Source organism: Canis lupus, chromosome 33 (genome assembly GCF_003254725.2).
Source record: "Canis lupus dingo isolate Sandy chromosome 33, ASM325472v2, whole genome shotgun sequence".
NCBI lineage: Eukaryota > Metazoa > Chordata > Mammalia > Carnivora > Canidae > Canis > Canis lupus.
The window spans coordinates 18,465,616-18,488,282 of record NC_064275.1 but is presented as its reverse complement, the minus strand read 5'-3'; the positions used below and the strand labels follow the sequence as shown (position 1 = coordinate 18,488,282).

The 22,667-nt window shown below is 39.9% G+C and overlaps 1 protein-coding gene and 1 long non-coding RNA gene across 5 annotated transcripts in view; one reads left to right on the top strand and one right to left on the bottom strand.

The window, feature by feature from the left end:
* The window catches only part of CCDC191 (coiled-coil domain containing 191), an 88,596-nt gene that overhangs the window by 24,715 nt on the left and 41,214 nt on the right, over nt 1–22,667 (top strand). For all 4 annotated transcript variants that reach the window (XM_025477162.3, XM_025477172.3, XM_025477181.3 and 1 more), the window contains 2 exons: nt 9,377–9,567; nt 17,796–18,045. In XM_025477162.3, the coding sequence (XP_025332947.3) occupies nt 9,377–9,567; nt 17,796–18,045 (441 nt within the window). The remainder of the gene's footprint in view (nt 1–9,376; nt 9,568–17,795; nt 18,046–22,667) is intronic.
* LOC118353221 (uncharacterized) lies at nt 9,746–17,520 on the bottom strand. Its single transcript, XR_004811745.2, has 3 exons — nt 17,366–17,520; nt 15,969–16,081; nt 9,746–10,085 (listed from the first exon to the last, which is right to left on the bottom strand). It is a non-coding gene; the product is annotated as an uncharacterized LOC118353221 (long non-coding RNA).

The window sequence follows — 22,667 nt, the reverse complement described above, 5'->3', positions numbered from 1 at the left end:
AGAGGGAGAAGCAGGCTCCATGCAGGGAGCCTGACGTGGGACTCGATCCTGAGTCCCCAGGATCAAGCCCTGGGCTGAAGGAGGCTCTAAACCACTGAGCTCCCCCCTCCCCGGGCTGCCCCATAATTCTGTTTTATATAGATGTCATGTCTCCTTTGTCTCTTCCAGTTTTGTGACAGCTCGTCAGTCATCCCTTGTCTTTTATGACCTTGACATTTTTTTTAAAGATTTTATTTATTTATTTATGAGAGACACAGAGAGAGAGAGAGAGAGAGAGAGAGAGAGAAGGGGGGTGGGCAGAGACACAGGCAGAGGGAGAAGGTTCCATGCAGGGAGCCTGACATGGGACTCAATCCTGGGTCTCCAGGATCACACCCTGGGCTGAAGGCAGTGCTAAACCGCTGAGCCACCCGGGCTGCCCGACCTTGACATTTTTTAAGGGTACTCATCAGATATTTTGTAGAGTGTCCCTCAATTCGGGTTCTCTGATACTGTCTCTTGCTTAGATTGAGATTATGCATTTTTGGCCGGATTATTACAAGAAGTGATGCTGTGCCCTTCTCAGTCATATCAGAGGGTACATACTGTTAGTATGCTGGATTTCTGTACTGTAAAGTTGTTTTAATTTTTTATTTTATTTATTTATTTATTTTGAGCGAGATCAAGCACAAGCGAGCGTGAGTGGAGGGGGTGGGTGGGAGAGGGCAGGTGGGGAGAGAGAATCTTAAGCAGGCTCCATGCCCAGCGCAGAGCCTGCAGCATGGCTCAGTCTCACAATCCTAAAATCATGACCTGAGCTGAAACCAAGAATCAGATGCTTAACTGGCTGAGCCACCCAGGTGCCCCTGTACTATAAAGTTACTGTTTCTCCTTTGGAATGTCTTAGAGGAGATATTGTAAAACTATGCAAATATCCTGTTTCTCCTTAAACTTTCACTTATTAATTTTAGCATATATTGGAGGATCTTGCCGGCAACATTACTGCATTTATCTAATGATGATTTTGTACTTCCCCTCCTTTCTTCTCCATTTATTAACTGAAACTCTTCTACAGAAAGAAAACCTGTCCTTTCTCCCCATTTACTTATTTATTTATTCAGTTATTCAGTTATGTTCTTTTATCAGTATGAGCTCATGGATATTTATTTTATTCTGTGGGTGATAATCTCTTACTGTCATTCTTTACTGTTACTCAAATTGTTCTAACTTTGGCCAGTCTTTCAGGTTGACTTCTTTGTTCTTTCAAAATGCTTCCATCCTTTATTGAGCACTGCTTTTCTTCTGACACCATGGGGCATTCTAGGCCCATCTTGTGTTTTCCCTGTCCTAGCCCTGGAATCAACCACTTCTCTGGTTTCTTTATGAGAGAATAGTATTTAGAAAGCAAGATCTGAATACAGGATGCTCTCGTAGCTCCTGGGGTGTCACTACTCAGTAGACAGAGCTGGGAAATATATGTGGTATATACTAACCCACACATATACACATATTATATGTATTTCTTTGTCTATTTGTATACCTATTAAAATCCATGAATTCATACTGACATCTCTAACTCCAGTGCAGTAATGCAGGGGTCATGCCAGCTTTCCCTCTTCCTTATGTATAACTTACTTCTGTGACTATCTGTCTGCTTATTAAAATACTCATGAGTTCATAATGATACCTTCAACCCTAATCCAGTGCCACAGGTTTCAGAATGCCCTTCCCACTTTATTTATAATTCCTTTCTCTGGCAGTGGCACTCATTATCCAAAATATATTTACTTATTTAATCCTGATATACTATAAAAGTAGTTTCAGAATTGCTAGACATACTGCTATGTAAACAAGTTCACTAAAACCAGAGTATGATATTTGTACATTATTTTCATTTCTAGTCTCATTCAGCCAGAATGTTATTATTTATGTTAGTTAGTCCTCTTCTTCCCTCCCCCCTCAGTGTTGCTTATGTTTATTTGTAATATTGAGTAAATCTGTAATTTTGATTTCCCCTGTGTATGAGTGTAACTGAGACATGGAGAAAACCCACCTACCAGACTCCTCAGGCTTTTACTCGAACTTGGCTAGAGACCTGAAGGTCCTCTGGTAAATGCCACAAAGTAGCAGGCCCCCTGGGCTTGTTACCATGACCCCAAGCCACATTCCTAGCCTGGTTCTTGAAGGAGCCCAAAGCTGCCCTTGGATACTGAAACTTGAACACTCAGCAGCCTAACTATGATGGCAGGACAGAAAGGGGGAAAAGGCCTAGTTGTCTTGCAGTGAGCGGCTAGATAACAAGAAACTCTTGTCAGCACCCTCGCAGTGATTCACTGGCACAAACCCAACAGCAGGCTATATAGAGGATTTGTAGGAAGACTCTGAAGAGTCTATTTCTAGGAGGAGTTCTAGTTCAAGCTCCTTTAATTCTTATAATTCTTTGTGCTTTGACTCTGAATCGTATTTGTTCCCCCAAACAATCTCTTAACATCCCATTTAGGCCAAGTTATTTAATAGACTTTCTGAGAGAAACTGAGCAGGCCCTCCCATCCAAACATAGTTTCAGGTATGGCACTGTGCATGTATCTTCCCCACGTATTTCATTACCAGGTCTCTTTGTTTTATCAAAAATACCTGTTTTTGTATAGAAACTTTCTACTTCCATTTTCTATTCTATTTTCCCTTTGATCTTGCAGTGAAATCTCTTGGGGAGATTCAGCAATCCTCATGTCATTGCTAATTAGCAGAAACAACAAGGGATTAACTATGAAACTCTTATACAAATGGCCTTCTTAATTCTCACCCTGTTCTGAAATACATTTTATGTTTTCTTAAGGAAATAAGAAAGTCTGTGATCTTTCCTGCTTGTGAAAGTTGAAGAGAACCATGAAAGATGGCCTGATACTAACTTAAATCTTAATTCTGATGGGGGAAGGTTTTGGTTTACTTACTTGGTTGAGTTTTTCTGTTAGAGAGTAAGATAATAGTGACCCAAAGGAATCACTGTTAATGTTGTGCTTACGGCATAGCACCTTCCAAAAGGCCACGCCAGACTAAACCAGGGAGATCTATTGGAAAGGAAGCCTGGATTTTTCTGACAAGGTGATAAGAACTATAGTTAAGTACCTCATTTATATAGCACGATTCATCCCCAGAGATCTCCGTTCTGTTGGGACTGCCTACATGCCACCGAAGGAAAACCATTTCTGAGCAGAAACATAGCAACCATCCTCTCAGTAATGTCGTCTATATTTGGGGAAGGAAATGAAGGAAGAGCCTCTTTGCAAATAAAACTGTAGAGAAAGAAATGTCAGGCATACACATGAAGGACATCGAGATTCTTCTAACTCTCCCCTCTATGCTTATTGCCAAAGACCATGTGTGGTATGCATTTTAGGAGGGGTTTGAAACATAATTATGTATTACTTCATACAGTTAATTCCAAGAAGAAATTTCCAAGTAAAATTTTATCAGTAAAGAGGTTGTCTATTTTGTTCTCTTCTTCCTTACCCTCACCCTATGAGTCCCTCGCATGTCCCATTCTCAAGGAAGGGACAGTGAGGGCCATTTTACCAAAACATCGCATTGATGTTTGGCTTTTCAGAATGCCATGAAGCTGTTTTTGATCCAAAGGTTCCAATTCATGTATAAGTAATTTTTTTGTCTTTTGAAAAAAGTAACTGATTAAATTCTGCTTTTAAAAAAGTAAGAGCCTTTGGCATAAATGGAGCCCATTCTATAAAATTTTATAGTAGAATATCTTTTCCCCTAAATACTAGACATTTCAGGTGAATATTTATAAGGATCTTGAGAACCATATGCGTAGAAACAAATGACATCACATCACTGTCTTACTGTCAGGCTACCCTGGGGGTGAACCTAACATTTATCTAATATATTCTGAGATGAGCTGTACTCTTGGCTTAGTTTGAGTGTGTGTGGCTGGGGGTGGGGGAGAGTGGGCAGGGAGTGCATTGGTAGAGGGGGGAAGGAAGTCTGGAAGAGGAAGAAAGAGGAAAGGAGAGAAGACGTGGGAAGCAGCAGGTCTGCCTTCCCTAAAGACACAAGGCCCTGAAAACTGGTCTAAGCTACGTTGGAGAAAGAGCACTGTCCTAATGAATAGTCTGGTTATAGGCTGTATTATAATTATTCATCTTTAAAAGATCCCAGAGTGTTTTGCTGGTTAAGAATTTACTATGTGGTTAAGACTGAGCAATTACTTTCTGAAATTGTAGTATTTCTGAAGTGAGGCAGAGTTAGATTAATAAGCAGTATTATTGATTAAAGTTCTTTGCAGAATTAAGAATTTACAGAATGTCCTTATGTTGGCAAATACATACTCACATGTTTATGAGTGAAGTGTAATGATGTCTGATGTATGGGATTTATTTGTAAATAATCCAGAAAAAAAAATGCATGGAGAGATAAAACAAGATTAGCAAAATGTTGATAATTTTTAAAGCTAAATGAGGTGTTTATTTCTTCTTTCTGCTTTTGAGTATGTTAAATTTCTGTAATGAAAAAAAAATTTCTGTAATAATGGTGTTTTTGTTTTAAGTTTAAAAGGGGAAGGAGAAAAAAACAAATACAGAAATTAAAACATTGCATCTTCTGGGATATAACAAAAATAGCTTTTTGTCTGTAACCAGTGTTAACATTTTGCACAGCAGTGGTTGTCAAAGCTTGGGCCTCTGGGCTTTCCATGGAACCAGGCATGTCCAGGTCTTAGCACTGTGTGCAGAGAACTGAATGTATTTTCCTTAATGTAATCAGTTATAGGGATTTTTATTCCTTGAGACAGAGAGCACAATGACTTCCTTTCTTTTCTTTGGGGCATAATTATGAAAATCAGGAGTAGGGTGGGTCACAAGTTACTCCTTCCCAGGCTCATTCATTTTGCCTTGATAAGGATCCTCCTCTCCTCCTCTCCCCAACCCCCAGGGACTTCATACGTTCCTTGGGGCTTTTGCCTAGCTGTAGTGGTCCCCAAAAGGAAAAAGGTACTTCCTTATGTAGCTAGCTATGGAGTGCTTGTTCCCTTTTGGCCAGGGAGCAGCAAGGAGTCACCTGGGGTCCTGGGGGGTGTGTGTAGCTTTCTTGCTGACATCGAGGCAAACCTTGGCCAGCTCCCCTCGACCACTAGTTGCACCACCGTTAGTTCTGTTCGGCAGAAATAAATTGTAAACTTGTTGACATTTTTGTCCTCTTTACAATGCATTGTTTATTTTTCCATGACTGAGAATTTTGATGCAATTATCACTGAGCTTTCTGACAAAAGGGAAATAGCTGAGGAATTTTGATGAGTTCCCCACTTCATTAATCAGAACAAGCATCTCTAGTGACAGGGTTAGAATTACAATGAAGATTAGATAGCAAATTGCTGTTCCACCTAACGTCAATCATTCTCCGTGACAGCAGTGTGATTACACTTCAGGGAAGAGCTTTTCTTGCCAACAGAACGAGGGCAACTCCAGTGCAGGTAATAAATTTAGCAGGGCGAGCTGTCATTTCTTCTCTTGAGTGGAATCCTTAACAATCAAATGCTGTCTTGTGGAAGATTTTGAAAGGAGGAGAGCATTTCCCTTAAAACTTTCTAAATTTCACTTTGTAGTATTTTGTAAATCATTACAGATCATGTATTTAGGAACAGTTCTTCCCACCGTGATTTTCAGGATTTTACTTACTTGTACGAAGCCTTTTTCACCACCACTTTGTTAAAGAGATGTGGAAATTAAGAATCCATGACTATATCTGGAAAACCTATCAGAAATAAAACATGGTACGGAAATAAAGGAGGTAGGTAAGAAATGGAGGGAGGTCAGCCTAGTTGTCTGGCTAGTTAGAACATTAAATTCTTTTTTTTTTTTTTTTTTTTTTTTTTTTTTTAGAACATTAAATTCTGAAACAGAATTTATTAAATAGAATGTATTAGACAGAATGTATTCCTCTTCCAACCCAGTTGTGCTTTTTAATAGTAGTTCTCTTTTCAAAGAGCAAAAGGACAGAGCACTGCTGTAGTTCCAGAATCTAGTACTAAAGAGGAGGAGCAGGCCTGGGAACAGCAGGGACTCAGCTGGGGGGGGGGGTGGGGGGTGTTGGGAGAGGTAATAGAATAAATAGATCATGACCATGGAAGTATGCCACTTCTCATCTCTTCTAAATAAAAGCAGAGTGCTAGCATCTTCCAAAGAAGAGGGACTAAGAATATTTTCCTCCAAGCACATTTATGGGACTCTTGTTTGCCTAAATAACATTTGCTGTGAATCAAAATTAACTAAGTGGTGGGGCACCTGGGTGGCTCTGCCTTCAGCTCAGGTCATGATCCTGGGGTCCTGGTATCGAGTCCCGCATCGGGCTCCTTTCAGGGAACCTGCTTCTCTGCCTGTGTCTCTGCCTCTCTCTCTCTCTCTGTGTCTCTCATGAATAAAAAAATAATAATGTGTTTAAAAAAAAAAAGCAAAACTGGCTATTTTTGGTTCACATGTTAATTTTTTTTTAAGTTTTAATGGGATTGCCCTTTTGAATAGACAAGAAAAACCAATAAGTTGATTTGAGTCCATCACTTTGCTGTTACTTCCTTCTATGTAGTGCAACTGAATTATAGACCTTTAAAACTGATCATTTTGCTTTCAAAATCTAAACTATTTTAAAAAAATATATTGACTATGGCATTTATTAACTCAAATTTTCCCCTCTTAAATTCAGATATGCTTTAGCAGTACTCTACCATTGTCAGTTATGACTATGACTTCTTTCTCTTGCGGGATAAAAGTAGCAAAGAATATGCTCTTCATTTTTTGGAGACTTTTTGCCTAATAGATTGGGTCATCAGGATGCCAGAATGTTTCAGTATTAGCCTTTGGTGTACCACTTACTTTTCACTCTGAATTTCATCATTAACCCTTCTCTACTTGAAGTTTAGTTTGGTAATGTAAATCATGATAATATCTGCAGTCTCTATATTGTAATGATGGTCTGCAAAGTAATAAATAGTGCACGTAATATTGTGCTTACAGTAATGCTTGGAACTTTGTAGACACGGAATATAGAAAGCCAAGGACACTATTAATAGTGTTGTTATTGTCTAAGGTGGGTTATGTTTGTATTATTTCATCCTTAGAAATATTCTAGGAGTTTAAATTGGAGATAGCTGTACATAGAATATTTCAAGTCATTTGAGAGTCCTTTATTTTTTTTTTTTTTTTTGAGAGTCCTTTAAATGAATCTGGTAGACATAGTATGTTTTCTTTTGACCATGACACACAAGTTAATTTTTTTTTTCCCATGCTCTATTTTGTGGGTTAGACAGGCAGGTAGTAATGCAAAAATTCTATCTAGCAGCTGTATGTCTCCCTTTTTATGACTGGAGGTATATCCTGTATTCAGCAAATCTCCCTTCCTCCTTCCCTCTCTTCTCTTCCCTCCCTTTCATGGGATCTAAGATGAAGGTCTAGACAGTGTGCCCTCATTTGACATAATGGAAAGGGAATGAGAACATTTTAAAGTTTGCCATGGTTTCTCCTGATAAATAATAATAAAGAGGATTTTGTAATTTGTCTAAATGGGAATAGAACTGAATTTTTGCATAAAAAAACATTGTTTGCCAAAAGGGCTATTTCTAAGAATTCTAGCATATGCTTACTTGCAATATTAGTCTTTTAATTTATATGCCCTCTTTCCCTAAACCTCTCAAAAGGAGAGATTAAATCTTTGTTCAGAGTTCCCAAATTTATTTTTATTTTTTTTTAACTTTTTTTAAATTTTTATTTATTTATGATAGTCACAGAGAGAGAGAGAGGCAGAGACATAGGCAGAGGGAGAAGCAGGCTCCATGCACCAGGAGCCTGATGTGGGATTCGATCCCGGGTCTCCAGGATCGCGCCCTGGGCCAAAGGCAGGCGCCAAACTGCTGCGCCACCCAGGGATCCCAGAGTTCCCAAATTTAAATCCAATGGTGGCTGCTTACTAAATGTTGAAGTAGCAAAAGGGTTGTTATACAGGTAGAAGCAGTAAATACAGTTGACCCTGACAGGGCTAGCAAGTGGTTGAGGCTGGTCATTTAGGCCACAGTGTCACTTTCTGTGAGGTTACATTCTGTTTTATTGCTACCAACACTTGATACAACTCTCAGATTTGCCATTTTCATTCATGGGACCCCGTCCCTTCCTTCTGGGGGCTCGTAGTCTAGTGGAAACCAGTAAACCGGGGATCGTAATACAGTATAATGAGTGTTGTGATGGAAGAAAGCAGAGATTGCTCTGGAAACAGTGGAAGGACACTTGTATTTGGGGAGAGTGGTTGGTAACAGGAGAACTTCCAGAAAGAAGGGAGTCCTGAAGTAGTCAAAGAGAGGGCAGAAAGGGAGGACTGAGAAATGAGCATGCACATAGGAAAGGTTAAAAGGTGTGGTTGAGGACAGCCCGGGTGGCGCAGCGGTTTAGCGCCGCCTGCAGCCCAGGGCGTGGTCCTGGGGACCCTGGTTCAAGTCCCACATCGGGCTCCCTGCATGGAGCCTGCTTCTCCCTCTGCCTGTGTCTCTGCCCCTCTCTCTCTCTCTCTCTCTCTCTCTCTCTCTCTGTCTCTATGAATAAATAAATAAAATCTTAAAAAAAATAAATTAATTAAAAGGTGTGGTTGAGGTAAGGGCAAAAACTGAAAGTTCTGTGATGTAGTGGGAACATTTAGTTTACTGTGAAGGTAGGAGATGTAGGCAGGGACTAGATTTCAGAGAGTTTCTTAGGCTAGGACCATAAGTAAACTTTTCTGGGGACATCCGTAGGCTCAGTGGAACTTCTCTCCCTTGTGATCACATGCAAGTAGCGGAAGATCCCAAACATCCTGAGCACCTAGTCTCTCTAGGCCTGCTCACCAAAGCTCTGTTGTGGTCAGTGGTAGCTCAGCTGTCACTGTTGTTTTAGCTATCTTATTTCCAAGGACCAGAGATCCCTATTCTGTCCTCATGGGATCTTCCATGTTCCTTTGTGCAGGACATCAGCAATGTTTGTAACAGGAATTAATTAATCAGTTGGTATTTTAAACTCCCAAGACAAGCTGGCAGTCCTACGGGAAGCAGGTATGTCAAGCTTCTCAAACAAGTCACTTAACCTGGGTCTTAGATGTGACTGTTCCTCCAACCCTCCAGAGGACCGATGCCTTACAGTGAGAACTAAGTATTACAGTTTAGGTCATGAGCCTGGGTACCTCAGCTGCATGACTTGAATACTTTCTGTCATTATTCGCATAAAGCAGTTATATTTTGTTCCCCTTCATCAAGACCACAGGCCCTAGATTTGTTAGAAGAAGTGTGAGGGGGAAATCTGAGGGGACCGCTCCCAGTGTTAGGTGTTAGAGACACTGAGGCTGGTCAGTGGTGATTTTCCACATGTTTCCGTTGCAGTGTCAGAAACGGTATTTCTCTGCCTGGCACAGTCTGATCCTTGATCGTAGGATTACGCTGGGAAAAGCTGGGACCCTGTCCGACTGGAAGTTTCAACTGAAGGTCCTGCGAGCCTGGAGAGACTACACAAGATCCCAGAAGTTGGCGCGGGAGACCCAAGCCCTGGAAAATGACCTTCGAGAAGCAAACAGGTACTTTTATTTGGATCACGAAAACCCCTCTGGTGTGTTTAGGACATTTTTCCTCCTGAGGAATCTTGAAGTAAACTCTAAAAATTCTATTCACTAGAATCATCTCATCTATTATAAAATGTGGGGATCACTGCTTTTTCTGCATTAACATCCCAAACTAGAAAATTTTAACTGACAATTACAAGCAAAAGAAAAATTTAATTCAAAAATACTAATGTATATGCTTTTTGTGAAGAAAACAATTGCTTTGCCTTTTCCCTCTCCCCTGAAGTCGTAGCATCGTACCTTGGACCATCTTACAATTTGGAAGACAGAGTTTGGTTAATATGCCAGTAATTCCCATTGATGTTTGAAATCCCTGCCTGCACGCAGAATGTTAATTAGGGGCATAGGGACCGTGCATCCGGGAGGGCAGACCTGCCGAGTTGCTTCTCCCACCTTCTGTTCCTTTCCTCCATCTTCTGTTCCACACCTTATTTAGAGGTTTTTGATACCTTTGTATCAGCATCCTCTTGTACCTGGGAATGACACAGAAATTGTCTTCAAGTAAAACTTACTTTGTCCCATCATCTTAAAATTACCAAGTGCAACTTTGTACCCTGGAACCCCAGTCACGGCTTTAAAAGGATCCATTTGTTTATTTGGGGGGCAAGGACAGTTTATGTTCTTATGTGTAATCACCTCTCCCGCTGGCAACTCTGTTACTCATTCAGGCTGAAAATTTGAATGAATGGTGTGGGAAATCATTGTTACGTGGGAGGAAAGGGTGCCCTCTAGAGTTGTGCTGCCCTGTGACGCCATCAGGCCCTGGGGTGGGTACACAGGAGCCTGACACATGGCCTCACAGTTGGTGGGGAAGACAAGGTCTAAAAACAGGACAGGTGTTGAGCGGCATGATAAACTGCATAATGCATCCCCTCTGCTGCTGAAAGCTTAGCAGAAGAAGTGTCAGGGATTGAGGAGGCTCCTACAAAATGCCAGGAAGGGCTTTATCAGGAAGGTGGGTGGTGAGCTGGACTCTGTATGGTAAGTAGGACGTTCCTCAGTGGGAATGGGGAGATGAGGCAATGGCTTGTAGGATAGCCATCCCGGTTGGAGATCATCAAGCAAGTGGTTCTCAAGTTCTCAGCTTGTAAAAGGCCTTGAATGCCAAGACAAGGAGTTTAGGAATTCTTTGTGAAATGAAGGTAAATTCTTGACTGTGTGTGTGTGTGTGTGTGTGTGTGTGTGTGTTTTAAGTTCTTGACAGCTTTTAAGTAGAAGGGTGTCCTACTCAATTTCTCTTTCTTTACAGTATGCTAGGGGGAGTCTTCAGGGGGAAAAAAAAAGGCAGCATTGAAAAACTCTTTCCCATAATTCATTTCTAAGTTCTCAAGACCCAGCGATTGATACAAGATATTGGGATGATAGCTTACTGAAAAAGGAATGGCTAGCAGGATTTCCTGGGTAAAGGAGGGGAACTGGAGGTGCTGTAAAGGGGAAGCAGTGTGAGTGAGGACACAAAGGGTGTGGAAAACTGAGGGTTGACATTAAAAGTGGCCTGTGAAGTGTACATGCTGAAAGAAACTTGTAGAAGAAAAATCTGAAGAACTTGATAATTTCATTCCAATTAAACTGTTTAAATATAAAAATCACTAAATGAGGATTTCATAATAGCATAAGGTGCCAATTTTTTTTAAGATCTTAGAACTTTTTGTCTCGTATCTGTGACTTATTTTCAGGTGTCTATTTTTAAATGTTCAGAATGGGTACTACATTTCTTTAAAGTGCCAGAGTTAGAAAATACATAACTTACAATCATTTTTTTTTTTTTTTTTTTTTTTTTTTTTTTACTACAAAACGTTACAGCAGGAAAATCTTAGAGCAGGAAGTCATCTCAAGGATCGTCTGATCCTGCCTGTCATTCTGTTGATGTTAAAAGCAAGGCTTGGAGAGAGTAAATGACTCTCTCGAGGTCATGAAGGTAAGAGTAGCTAGTCCACGACTAGAGTCTGGTCTTTCAGATTCTGAGTCAGATGCTTTTTCCTATACCACACTGCTTCTGTGTTAAATGTTAAACTGTATGTAGGTGGTGGTTCCCTGAGACAGCCGTATTTTTCGGTTACATGGCAATTTTAAATGGTTGTGGATGAAAAATAAAGCAGTAATCAACAAATGACAAGTCATGCTAGAAACGAAGGAGAAGAAAGGAGCTATGAAATACGAGCCATCCTTTGTGCTGCTTTCCTACAAATCCCAGGCTCTCTGCATGTTTCTCTTTGTTCTAGAAATTAAGTTGGGTGATTTTGTTCAAGGAAGGTTGGGATATTAAAGTTGGGGAAAGAGCTCACAGGTTTCTACTGTGGGCAGAAACCAAGAAATATCAGTGGGATGGAGGGTGTCTGGAGAGCCTCTTTCTGGTTTCATCAGAGTTTCTCCTAGTACCTCAGTGGACACGAAATACATACTTGTTGAATAATAAGTGAGTCAGTGAGTGAATGAGTTCATTTGCTTCCTCTCCTGCAATTTAACTTGATAGTGTTTTCAAGCATTTTTTTTTCTACTAATGAGCTCAAGGAATATAACAGGTTACTCACTGTAGAAACTCTCACCAGATTGGCAAACACATTGGTTCTGTGGCTTATCCTGGACGTAGAAATCATTTGCTTTGCCCATTACTCAGATGTCAGCTGTGTCCTCATGCGCCAGCTCCTGTATCTACATTTGTTTTTGATACCCAGGGTTTCTCTTCACTGGCCTATCGCCCCACACAGGGCCCACTTTCCTGACTTCTTTCTTCCTTCTTTCCTTTCTTCCTTTCTCTCTTCACTTTTTTTTTTTTTTTTTTTTTTTTAAGATTTTATTTTATTCATGAGAGAGAAGGCAGAGACCTGGGCAGAGGGAGAAGCAGGCTCCCTGTGGGGAGCCCGACGTGGGACTGGATCCCAGGACCCCAGGATCACGACCTGAGCCAAAAGCAGATGCTCAGCCACTGAGCCATCCAGGTGCCCCTTCTTCCTTTCTTTTTCTTTCTTCTATTTTTATCTGTCTCTTTTCTTTTAAAAGTAGTTACAGAAATGATATTATAAAATTTTGATACAGTATCCTGATACAATCTCAACATTAACAAGTATTCCCAGACCCTGAGGATTCAGTCACTTAGGTAACGCCACAAAACCCTGGTGCATACACCAAGTTAGATCCTCTGATGGGGTCGTATTGGCATTTGAACTGAATTTTTAATCTGCGTTGCATGTTCATGTTCAAAGCTGGCTTTGCTTCTGCTATTGCCCCTCTCTCCCTCCCTCTCTTCCATTTATGGCCAGCCGTGGACAAAATGAGGAAGAAGCAGGGTTCATTGCTGGCATCCTCCACCCCCAGGCCTCTGAGCCCCTGATCTCAGTCCTTCCCTCAGTAACCCCCACACTGCCTGCAGTCTTGCCCTCCCTTGCACCGGAGCTCTGGGCCTTTCCTGGAGTATGCTTTGATCCCTGCCCTTTGTCCCTGGAGCTCCTCACACTGTTCCCTGTGACCATCAATTGATGTTATCCCTCTTGGGAAGCTTTCTGCACTTGCACAGGTGGTGTCTGCAAACGGAAGCGATGGGAGTGTGAGGGTACTGTGGAAGGCCCGGGGACAAACTGGCCCTTTGGTAGCCCTCCAGCCAGGGCATTCGTTCGTTCACTCATTCTTTCATTCTGTCGAATAGAATTTATTCTTTTACCAACCAGCTTTACTTATGTTTACTGAGTACTGGGCTCTCTCTTGAGCACAGGGAGGGGGACTTGAGAAAAAGTGTCAAATACTTGCCTTCTAGGAGTTTTCAGTCTAAGTGAAGTGAAAAACGGTACCCAAATACTAAAAATAATTGCAACAGAAGGCACCATAAGAAAAATACTTAGGAGTGACATAGACTTGGCTATCATGCGTTATAATCCCCCAAGGAGCTTTTTAAAAATAGGAATTCAAGGGCCCTATCTTCTGAGAGAGAGGGAGAATGTGGCTAAGTAGAAGAGGGCGTTTTCAGTTCGGGGGGGAAAAAACTGGTAAACCAGCACATAAGCAGCTTGTGAGAGAGTGGGCTGGGGTGAGCCCACATGCTAGCCTGGGGGTGGGGAGGCTGAGCTGAAAATAGACTGTCAGGTATCCCCATATCCCCACTCCTCATTTGAGCATTCTTTAGGACAATCACTTATGGAGCCCCTCGGTGAATCATGCTTGATGCCCTTCCTTCCACGCGCACCTGGGTATCCAGGCGAGAGGCCAGAAAGTGCAGGGCATCTGAAGCTGGGCAAGCTCCTCATGTGTCTGTGAGACAGGCAGGGGGCCCAGACTTGCACTGCCTGGCTCACTTTTAAAACTTTCAGACAGAACCGTTGTCATCTTCCACTTTCTCCCTAGGGGCTACTTGAATGCATTAGCTTAACGTCCCCGTTCCTGCTCATCCCAAATGCAGCTGTTCATACCGCTGCTGTTTTCATGTTCTGTGCCAGATTTCTGCAGTCAATCAGATCACAAGTGTGTGGTTGTTTGTCATTTCTCATTTCCTTTTTTAAAAAATTCAAGACGCTTTTTAGTACCTGGTAGTCTTGTCCTAAGATAGTGTTATCTTCCATGAGAATTCGTCTACATATTCAGATGTGTGTGTCTGTGCGTGTGTGTGTGTGTGTGTGTGTGTGTGTGTGTTAAATCTTTTTTAAAAAAAATACACAATGTGTAGGGTTTTTTTGTTTGGTTTGGGTTTTTTTTTAGGGTGACCCCATTTTTAAGGAGAAAACTGAGGCTTCCAAGCGCTTAATCTAGTGTCCCCCGTCTAGTTAGTATTCTTCTGACTTACAGGTTCTAGAACATGCACTGATCACTAAGCATCATTTGAGGTGTTGATTCTAAACAGCATGGTTGATTATTTAAATTCCTATTTAAACCTTTATATTTTATACTCTTATGTCTGAGATAATAAAAATATATATATTGGTCTCTACACCTGGTTCCTGGAACAGAGCTTCTAAGACCCTTGTAATTTCCTAAATGATGATAGCACTAGGAACAGCTCTTGTTCTAATATTAGTCTTTGATCTCTGCTCCTGACACCTAACTCCTTGCTAATTACCTGAGTGATAGGAGTGTCTTTTGTCCTATGAGAGAGTTCTGGGTTGGCTCCTGAAGGGCTCTGGGATGGTCACCAGAAAGACCAAACCATGATCAGAAACTTGGAATTTTTGGCCTTGCTCCCCATCCTCTTGAAGAAGGAGAAAGGCTGAAATGGAGTTAACATCAATCATAGCTACATGATGAAGCCTCCATAAAATCCCAAAGTGCAAGGTTCAAGGGGCTTCCCAGCAGGTGAACACATCCACATTGACACCCCAAATATATGGGGACAGAAGCTCTTGTGCTCAGGACCTTTCCAGACCTCACCCTATGCATCTCTTCATCTGGCTGTTCCTCTGTATCCTTCATATCCTTTAATAAACTGATAAACATAAATGTTTCCCTGAGTTCTGTGAACTACCCTAGCAAATTAATTAAACCCCAGGAGTGGGTAGTTGGAATCTCTGATCTGTAGCAAATTGATCAGAAGCATGAGTGATAGATAACCTGGGTTTGTGACTAGCATCTGAAGGTGGTGGGTGGGGAGAATGGGAAGACTTTTATGGGACTGAGCCCTTAGCCTGTGGGATCTGACACTGTCTTTGGGGAGATAGTATCAGAATTGAGTTAATTCTTGGATATCCTGCTTGGTGTCCAAGAGTTGCTGTTGGTGTGGGGAAAAACCTTCACACGTTTGTAATCAAAGTGCCAGAAGTGAGGTGTTCTCAGAAAAGATAAAGGAGACACACAGGAGACACACACAGTGGGGGGAAGAACCAGGTTTTTCCTTATATAGGATGGAAAACAGTTTTTCCACTATATTTGGTCTTTAGGGACAGCCTTTCTGTGCATGTAGTTATTTAACTGTGATAATCAATTTATATGCTTTTGCCAGAACTTCCCAGATTTCAGCTTGGAGGCATACTGGGACAAGATGTTTTCCATAAGGGAACTCTGTCCTTCATTTTATGATTAGTTGGGAACTGTGTTTGAAACCATTTATTTTGGTTAGCATACCTAAGTATTGCATCAGATTGAGATTTTAGGAGGTTTAAGTGATTTTTCACTTTCAGAAATATTATGTTTTTAGTGTCATCTTTTTAAAAATATGGAAATTAGCTTATTTGGAATACCACTCTGCTGAAGTGAACTGCAGAGAAACAGGAGTAAGACCAGCTTTGTCTCTGGATCCCTAGACTCTGCATTTCTACCTTTCCATCTCAAAGCACAAATGTAGATATTTTAAATACACTTTGAAATCCCCTACATAACCACTAGAGAGTCAGCTCTACACACTATGGTCAATATGTAATTTTTACCCATTTTCTTACTGTTTAGTCATTTTGATATAGCTGCCGAAATATTTTTCTCTTTGTCTTTTATAGTGTCCAAATTATCTCTTCCATGATAGTCGAAACCCTAGTGCTCCTTTTGGCTGTTTATGCTATAAAAACATGAAATTAACACATCAGGTAAATTTCACACTCCCCCTTCCTGAGCAGATTGATGTAAATTGAATTTCACATTAATCAGAGAGGGCAATATATGTCTTCTATCCAGTGGAAATTTATTATTTTCACTTAAGAAAAGTGCTATAGGCTTTTTATTTGTTTCACTATTTAAACATTGATCTATTTGGAACTTTTTTCTTACCTTCTTTGCTACCTGATTTATTATCGTTACTTCCTCTAAAATTTTTATTTTATGGTTATTCAGTCCCATATTAGGTAATTTATTTCCATCAGATTAAATCCCATGTATAAATATTTATATTAGCACCTATATTGTACTTTTATTACAAAAACATCAGTTAAATTAATTGAGTACCTGTCATTAATACAGTAGAGGGAAGCAATTAAATACAATGAAATATGCTCTTGGCAGAGTTGTTGTGTTTATCCTGAATTTCACTATTTCAATCGACTCTACTCTCACTAATTGGTTGTTTCATCCAACTCTCTGACACAGGTTAACTTCTGTGACTTTAAAGTAGTCTTTTTCAAACTAAGGGTTTTAACCCATTAACGGGTCCTGAAATGAGGCCCAGATGAGCTATATTTTGTAAAGAAATGGAACAGAGCAGAAATGCTAGAATGCACCTAGATATTGTTTGGCGAGACCTTTGTTTCAATTATATATACTTTTGTTTCATACATACACACATAAACTTGTATATTGTGTCACAGTGTAACATTTTTCTTACTATAGATGCCAGTCAGGAAAGCTTTAAGTCCCTTAAGCATTTAAGAACTCTAGAAATGTTGTCCTGACCCATTGACCTAAGAACTTTGATTCTTTTTTTTTTTTTTTTTTAACCTATAACTCCAAAGAGTCCATGAGGAGAGTTAAACATTACGGATGTTTAACAGAAATGGGTATCCAAGTAGTATTATAGAGAACTTGAGTCATCTTTACAAGATGAAATCAAGTAGTAGTAGATTTTCTCTAAATAATGGTAGATTTTCAACCTCAAAACTGATTCCTGATCTAATATAAAAAGTTCCAAACTCTACAGCTTACTTCTTCAGGAACAATAATCATCCACTTACAGATAGAATTTAGACCCCTCCATGCTCGAATTCTCGACTGGCTGCCCCAACGATGTCTCCTGATGGGGGTCCCCTTTGCGAAGGGAATAAAGCAAGCAGTTCCCAGCCTCACTCATTGATGTCCTCTAACATTATGAAGTTTCATAAGTCTTATACTTAATTCATTATTGACAGCTCACTTGTTAAATCTTGTTCCATTCCCTTTCTCCCAAACCTCTGTCTTCCTCACATTTGCAGACATGGCTGAAATCTTCCTCACATATCCATCTTTTTTAAAGTAGTTATTTATATGCCGATTTCTCTTGCTCCTTCCCCTCCAAAAGCTCTCAGAAACTCTTTTATGGTAATTTTAAAAATGTAATATGCTCTGTGACGTGATAGAACTCTTAATTCTGAGATAATCTCTTAAGGTGCCAACGTCCTCTACAAGCAGACCTTTTGCACCAGGGGATTTGATAAAGCAATTCCATTTAGCTTAAATAAAAGGATATGCTGGATCTAAGATGGAACATTTCGGGGACTCTTTTAGACTTGTGTTTCGTTTATATGTTATCAGCTAACAAGCTGTAAATGGCTTCATCTTTTTAATGGAAATACTCTGTTGCTTAGAAAACAACAACTGGCCACTGAGTATAACCGGAAACAAGTTCTCCGACAGCACTTTACAGAATGGCAGCATTGGCACCGCACGGAAATCCTAAAGAGAGAGCTGGCCCTGACAAAAGAGGAAACTAGGAAGAAAATGAATGAGCTGCTGGAGGCAGCATCACTAGGGAAACTCAGCACAAATGGGTCATCAGGCATCGTTCTACTTGAGGAGGCAGCAACTATGGTGAATCCACTTAGAGGAAATGGAGGGGTACGTTGTTTTTCCTTTGCTTGGTCTTCTGCTTATTAAACACTGGCATTTGAGCTCTGCACTGGTATGGCCTGGGTTATATTAGCCATTGTCAGATTGCCTTGCCTGGACTATTTAGAAGATGTGAGCTGTTTGCGGTACACAGAGGTTATCTTTAAGTCAGTGCTTATTTTCTTGAACCAATTCTTTTTTTTTTTTTTTAAGATTTTATTTATTCATGAGAGACACACAGAGATAGAGACATAGGCAGAGGGAGGAGCAGACTCCCTGCAGGGACCCCAACGCAGGACTCGATCCCAGGACCCTGGGATCATGCCCTGAGCTGAAGGCAGACGCTCAACCATTGAGCCACCCAAGGCATCCCCCAAATCTTTTTGTATAGCATATATGAACTTTGGTATTCTTGAGACTTGGAGAGACATAATATAGAGAAGGAACTTAAAACAACTAAGTGAAAGACTCCTTCAGGAACAGTTATATAAAGCATTGTTTATAACTCTTTAACTCCTCTAACTTGATCACCAGACATTTCCTGTCTAAATGAGCTTGTGATACACACATACACACACACACACACGGGGAATTTTTAAGTTTTTATTTTTCTAATAAGAAAAATCATTTGTGTTAATTCTGGTAATTTGATAGGAGAAAATGACAGAGGAAAAAGCAAAGTAGCTTATAATTCTATCATCTGGAAATAACCACTAGTAATATGTTGAATAGCTGTATAGTCTTTTCTCTATTCAGGCATATGCAAATTTTTCTCTTTAATATTTTATTTAGCTTTTAAACTTTCTTCAGTCAAGCTATTGAGGGTATCTGCTTTTTCATAATACATAATACAGAAAAACTAAGGCCATTTTTTCTTAATAATGTAACTATCATGTTTTTTGAAAAAAAATTGCAATTTTACAATATAACCTGAGAATTTTCTATATCACTAAACTTACTGCTGCAAGGTTAGTTCTCAGCTGACAGTAAACCACAGATCAGACCTGCTAAATCAAAATTTCTCGTTGTGGGGCGCCTGTATTTTTTTTTTTTTTTTTTTTTTTTAAGTTTCACGGGTGAACCTGATGAATACCGTTTGATTAAGGACTACCATCCTGTGACATCATTTTGTAATGGCTATAGGATATTCTATCATGAGCCATAGGCTAGAATCTACTTATCTTTTTCTGTATTGCTAGACATTTAAGTTTCCAGTTTGTCACTATTGCAAACAATGCTTCAGTGATCATCCTTATAAAGAAATCTTTGCACACATCCACTTTACTTAAATGCTTTCCTTAGGATAAATACCTAAAAATAGAATGCACATTTTAAAGAATAATACCAAATTGGCCCTCCAGAAAGGTTATGCCAAAAAAATGCCTATCTTCCTGCCTGGTAACACATTTTTCATTTTTGCTAAGTTGATGGTAAAATATTTTCATCATCTTATTGCTTCAGCATTTGCATTTTTTAATTAGTGAAGTTAAACATTTTTTTTTAAAGATTTTATTTATTCATGAGAGACAGAGAGAGAGAGAGAAGGCAGAGACACAGGCAGAGAGAGAAGCAGGCTCCATAAAGGGAGCCCGATGTGGGACTCGATCCCGGGACTCCAGGATCATGCCCTGGGCCAAGGCAGACGCTCAACCACTGAGCCACCCAGGCATCCCTAAACATTTTTTATAATGGCCATTTACATATATATATGTATGTGAAAATGGTTTATTTCTAGAAAGATATTTAATGATTTGTCTCTTCATGCCCTTATACATTTTTCTATTTGATTATATATCTTTTTCTTATTTATAGGAGCTCTTTATATTTTTAAGACTACTGATGCTTACATTACTATATATTTTGCAAATTTTTTTTTATTTGCCCTTTTGGATAAGTTTTGGGGTTTGATACTATACAGAGTTGTTATAAAGTGAATCTATCAGTTTTTTCTTTCATAATTACACTGTCATATTTGAAAAACCCTTTGGGGAAGATCCTCTACCCTCTCACCTTCACCCCAGACCCCACCACATAATGCTATTGAGTACTTAACTTAGACATGTAAAATTAAAATGGGCACCAGAAGGACTGCAATCTTGCTTTTTACCTTGATTACTGCCAGCAAGTAGGCTGGTTTTAATTCGGGCCTAGTCTCTCTGCAGAGGGTATCATGATGTTTATTGGGACTTATGTAACATTTTAGTCCCTTCCTCTAGGCACTTTATCTACCTTTATGTCATATAATTTTGTTTCCATTAAGACCCAAGAGTCTTTTATCTTAGGAAATAGCTGTCTGAACTTTTTACTTTACAAAGTTAAACTGTTGTTATCTGTAAATTTGAAAAAAAGTCAACAAAGTATTTTTTACTTGCAGAAAACAGAAAAATTACTGTGTGTATATATAGTGTGTGTTTATATATATAAGCATATATATAGTGTGTGTATATATTTACATATATATACATATATGACTCAAGAAATAAAAGCCTTTAAATCTCTGAAATTAAGAACTCTGAAAAGGATTTTATTAAAAAAGGATATTATAAAAAATAGAACCAGTGAAAGTAAAAGGGTATATAATAGACTCTCTAGGTTATTAGATAAACTCTTTTTCCAGAGTATAAATATAATATGAACAAATAAAATATGGTATCTTTAGTTAGATGGCCACTAATTATACAGTTTTGGGGCTCATGTACCACCAATGCATACGTTATACTGTGGAATTTTTCAAAATTATCAGTTAGCTAATAGATGACTTTTGCTAATTATGCCAAGCTGTTCCGTCCTGTTCTGCTAAGTACAATCTGTACCATTAAGCTTCCTTTCATTCTCTTATTTTCATCTTGAAAAGTTACCGTGATCCAAAAGAAATCTTTTGGCTATACTCAAGGCTTTTACAGTCTTGCTGAGTTAATAACGTATCATTATCACAAAGTTTAAAAGGGCCTAAAACATAGACCCTGCTTGATGCTAAATTACTTAAGCGGGTGTTCTCATGAATAAATGTCCATTGACATTTCTGAAATAGAAGGTTATTTTTTAGTCTTTAGCACGTCAGAGTTCCCATATATCACATTTTTCACTTCAGCTGAGTCTATAGGAACTATTTCTATCACCATGAAAAGTATTTTTGAGTACCTTAGTATGGTACTCTCTTAGAACAAGAAACTTCTAAGATAAATAGTTCATTGGCTTGATCAGACCTTAGGCCATACAGTCAAACCATTCTAGGAGAGACATTTTAAGTTGCATTATTTTGGCCAGGATAAGTTTTTCCAATTAAGGACTCTGTTTCCTCCCCCTCTATATAGAACTTAAAATTGAGTCTGATACCTCAGTCTGTTAAGTGAGATCTGTTACATGATAAAGCTTTGAGGGAATCCCTCAGTGGTTCAGTGGTTTAGCACCTGCCTTTGGCCCAGGGCATGATCCTGGAGTCCCGGGATTGAGTCCTGCATCAGGCTCCTTGCGTGAGGCCTGCATCTCCCTCTGCCTGTGTCTCTACCTCTCTCTCTCTGTGTGTGTCTTTTATGAATAAATGAATAAAATCTTAAAAAAAAAAAAAAAAAAACTTTGAAAACTATTAAGCCATATACTAAAATATAATATTATTGATAATATTCTTGTGTAAGCAGATATTTGCCCAGATAGTCAGGGAATAGTCTGGAGACCTGTAAGCTTTAATCCAGGCTGTGATCCTGAGAAGGAATGAATGAATGAATGAGTTGAGTGAGTGAATAAGTACATACACACATCTGTACATATCCTGTGATTAATTTATTAGTGGCAAGAGAGGCATGGAGAGAATAGAGCTATTACTGATTTGTAAAGATATTTGTTAGTTTTCAAACGTTCTTTTTTTTTTATTTTTTATTTTTAAGATTTTATTTATTCATGAGAGAGAGCGAGGGAGGGAGAGACACAGGCGCAGAGGGAGAGGGAGAGAAACAGGCTCCATGCAGGGAGCCTGATGTGGGACTCGATCCCGGGCCTCCAGGATCACACCCTGGGCTGAAGGCGGCACTAAACCGCTGGGCCACCGGGGCTGCCCAGTTCTCAAACATTCTTGAGGGAGAATATATCCTTCGCCACAAAATTCAGAGTTAATTCGTGTAGATTAGAATTCCTGTAATATAAAACTGAGGTAATCCTGCCTCATTCACAAATTGAACTATCCAAATTAGAAATTTCTTTTTTTTAAGATTTTATTTATTCACGAGAGACACAGAGAGGAAGACCTAGAGGGAGAAGCAGGCTCCCCACAGGGAGCCCAATGCGGGACTCGATCCCAGGACCCTGGGATCACGATGAAGGCAGCCGGTCAACCACTGAGCCAGCCACTCAGGCATCTCCAAATTAGAAATTTCTAAGAGCACAGCTTTCCTCCTGCAAAGGTCCTGGCCCATGGCAATGGTCTGCGCTGCAGCCACTCAGCCAAGCGGTTGCCGTGGTGAACAGCAGTGCACCTCCTGAGGAGAACCCCCAGAGCTAGCTGCGAGCCTCTGCCGTAGCCCGGCGGGGAGCCCAGGGCGGCTGTGCCACTGGGCCAAACAAGGCTGAGGAGAGGAGGCGAGATGTCGCCAACACCGTCCTTTAAGTAGCTGAGCGTAACCTGCTCCTCTCTCTCA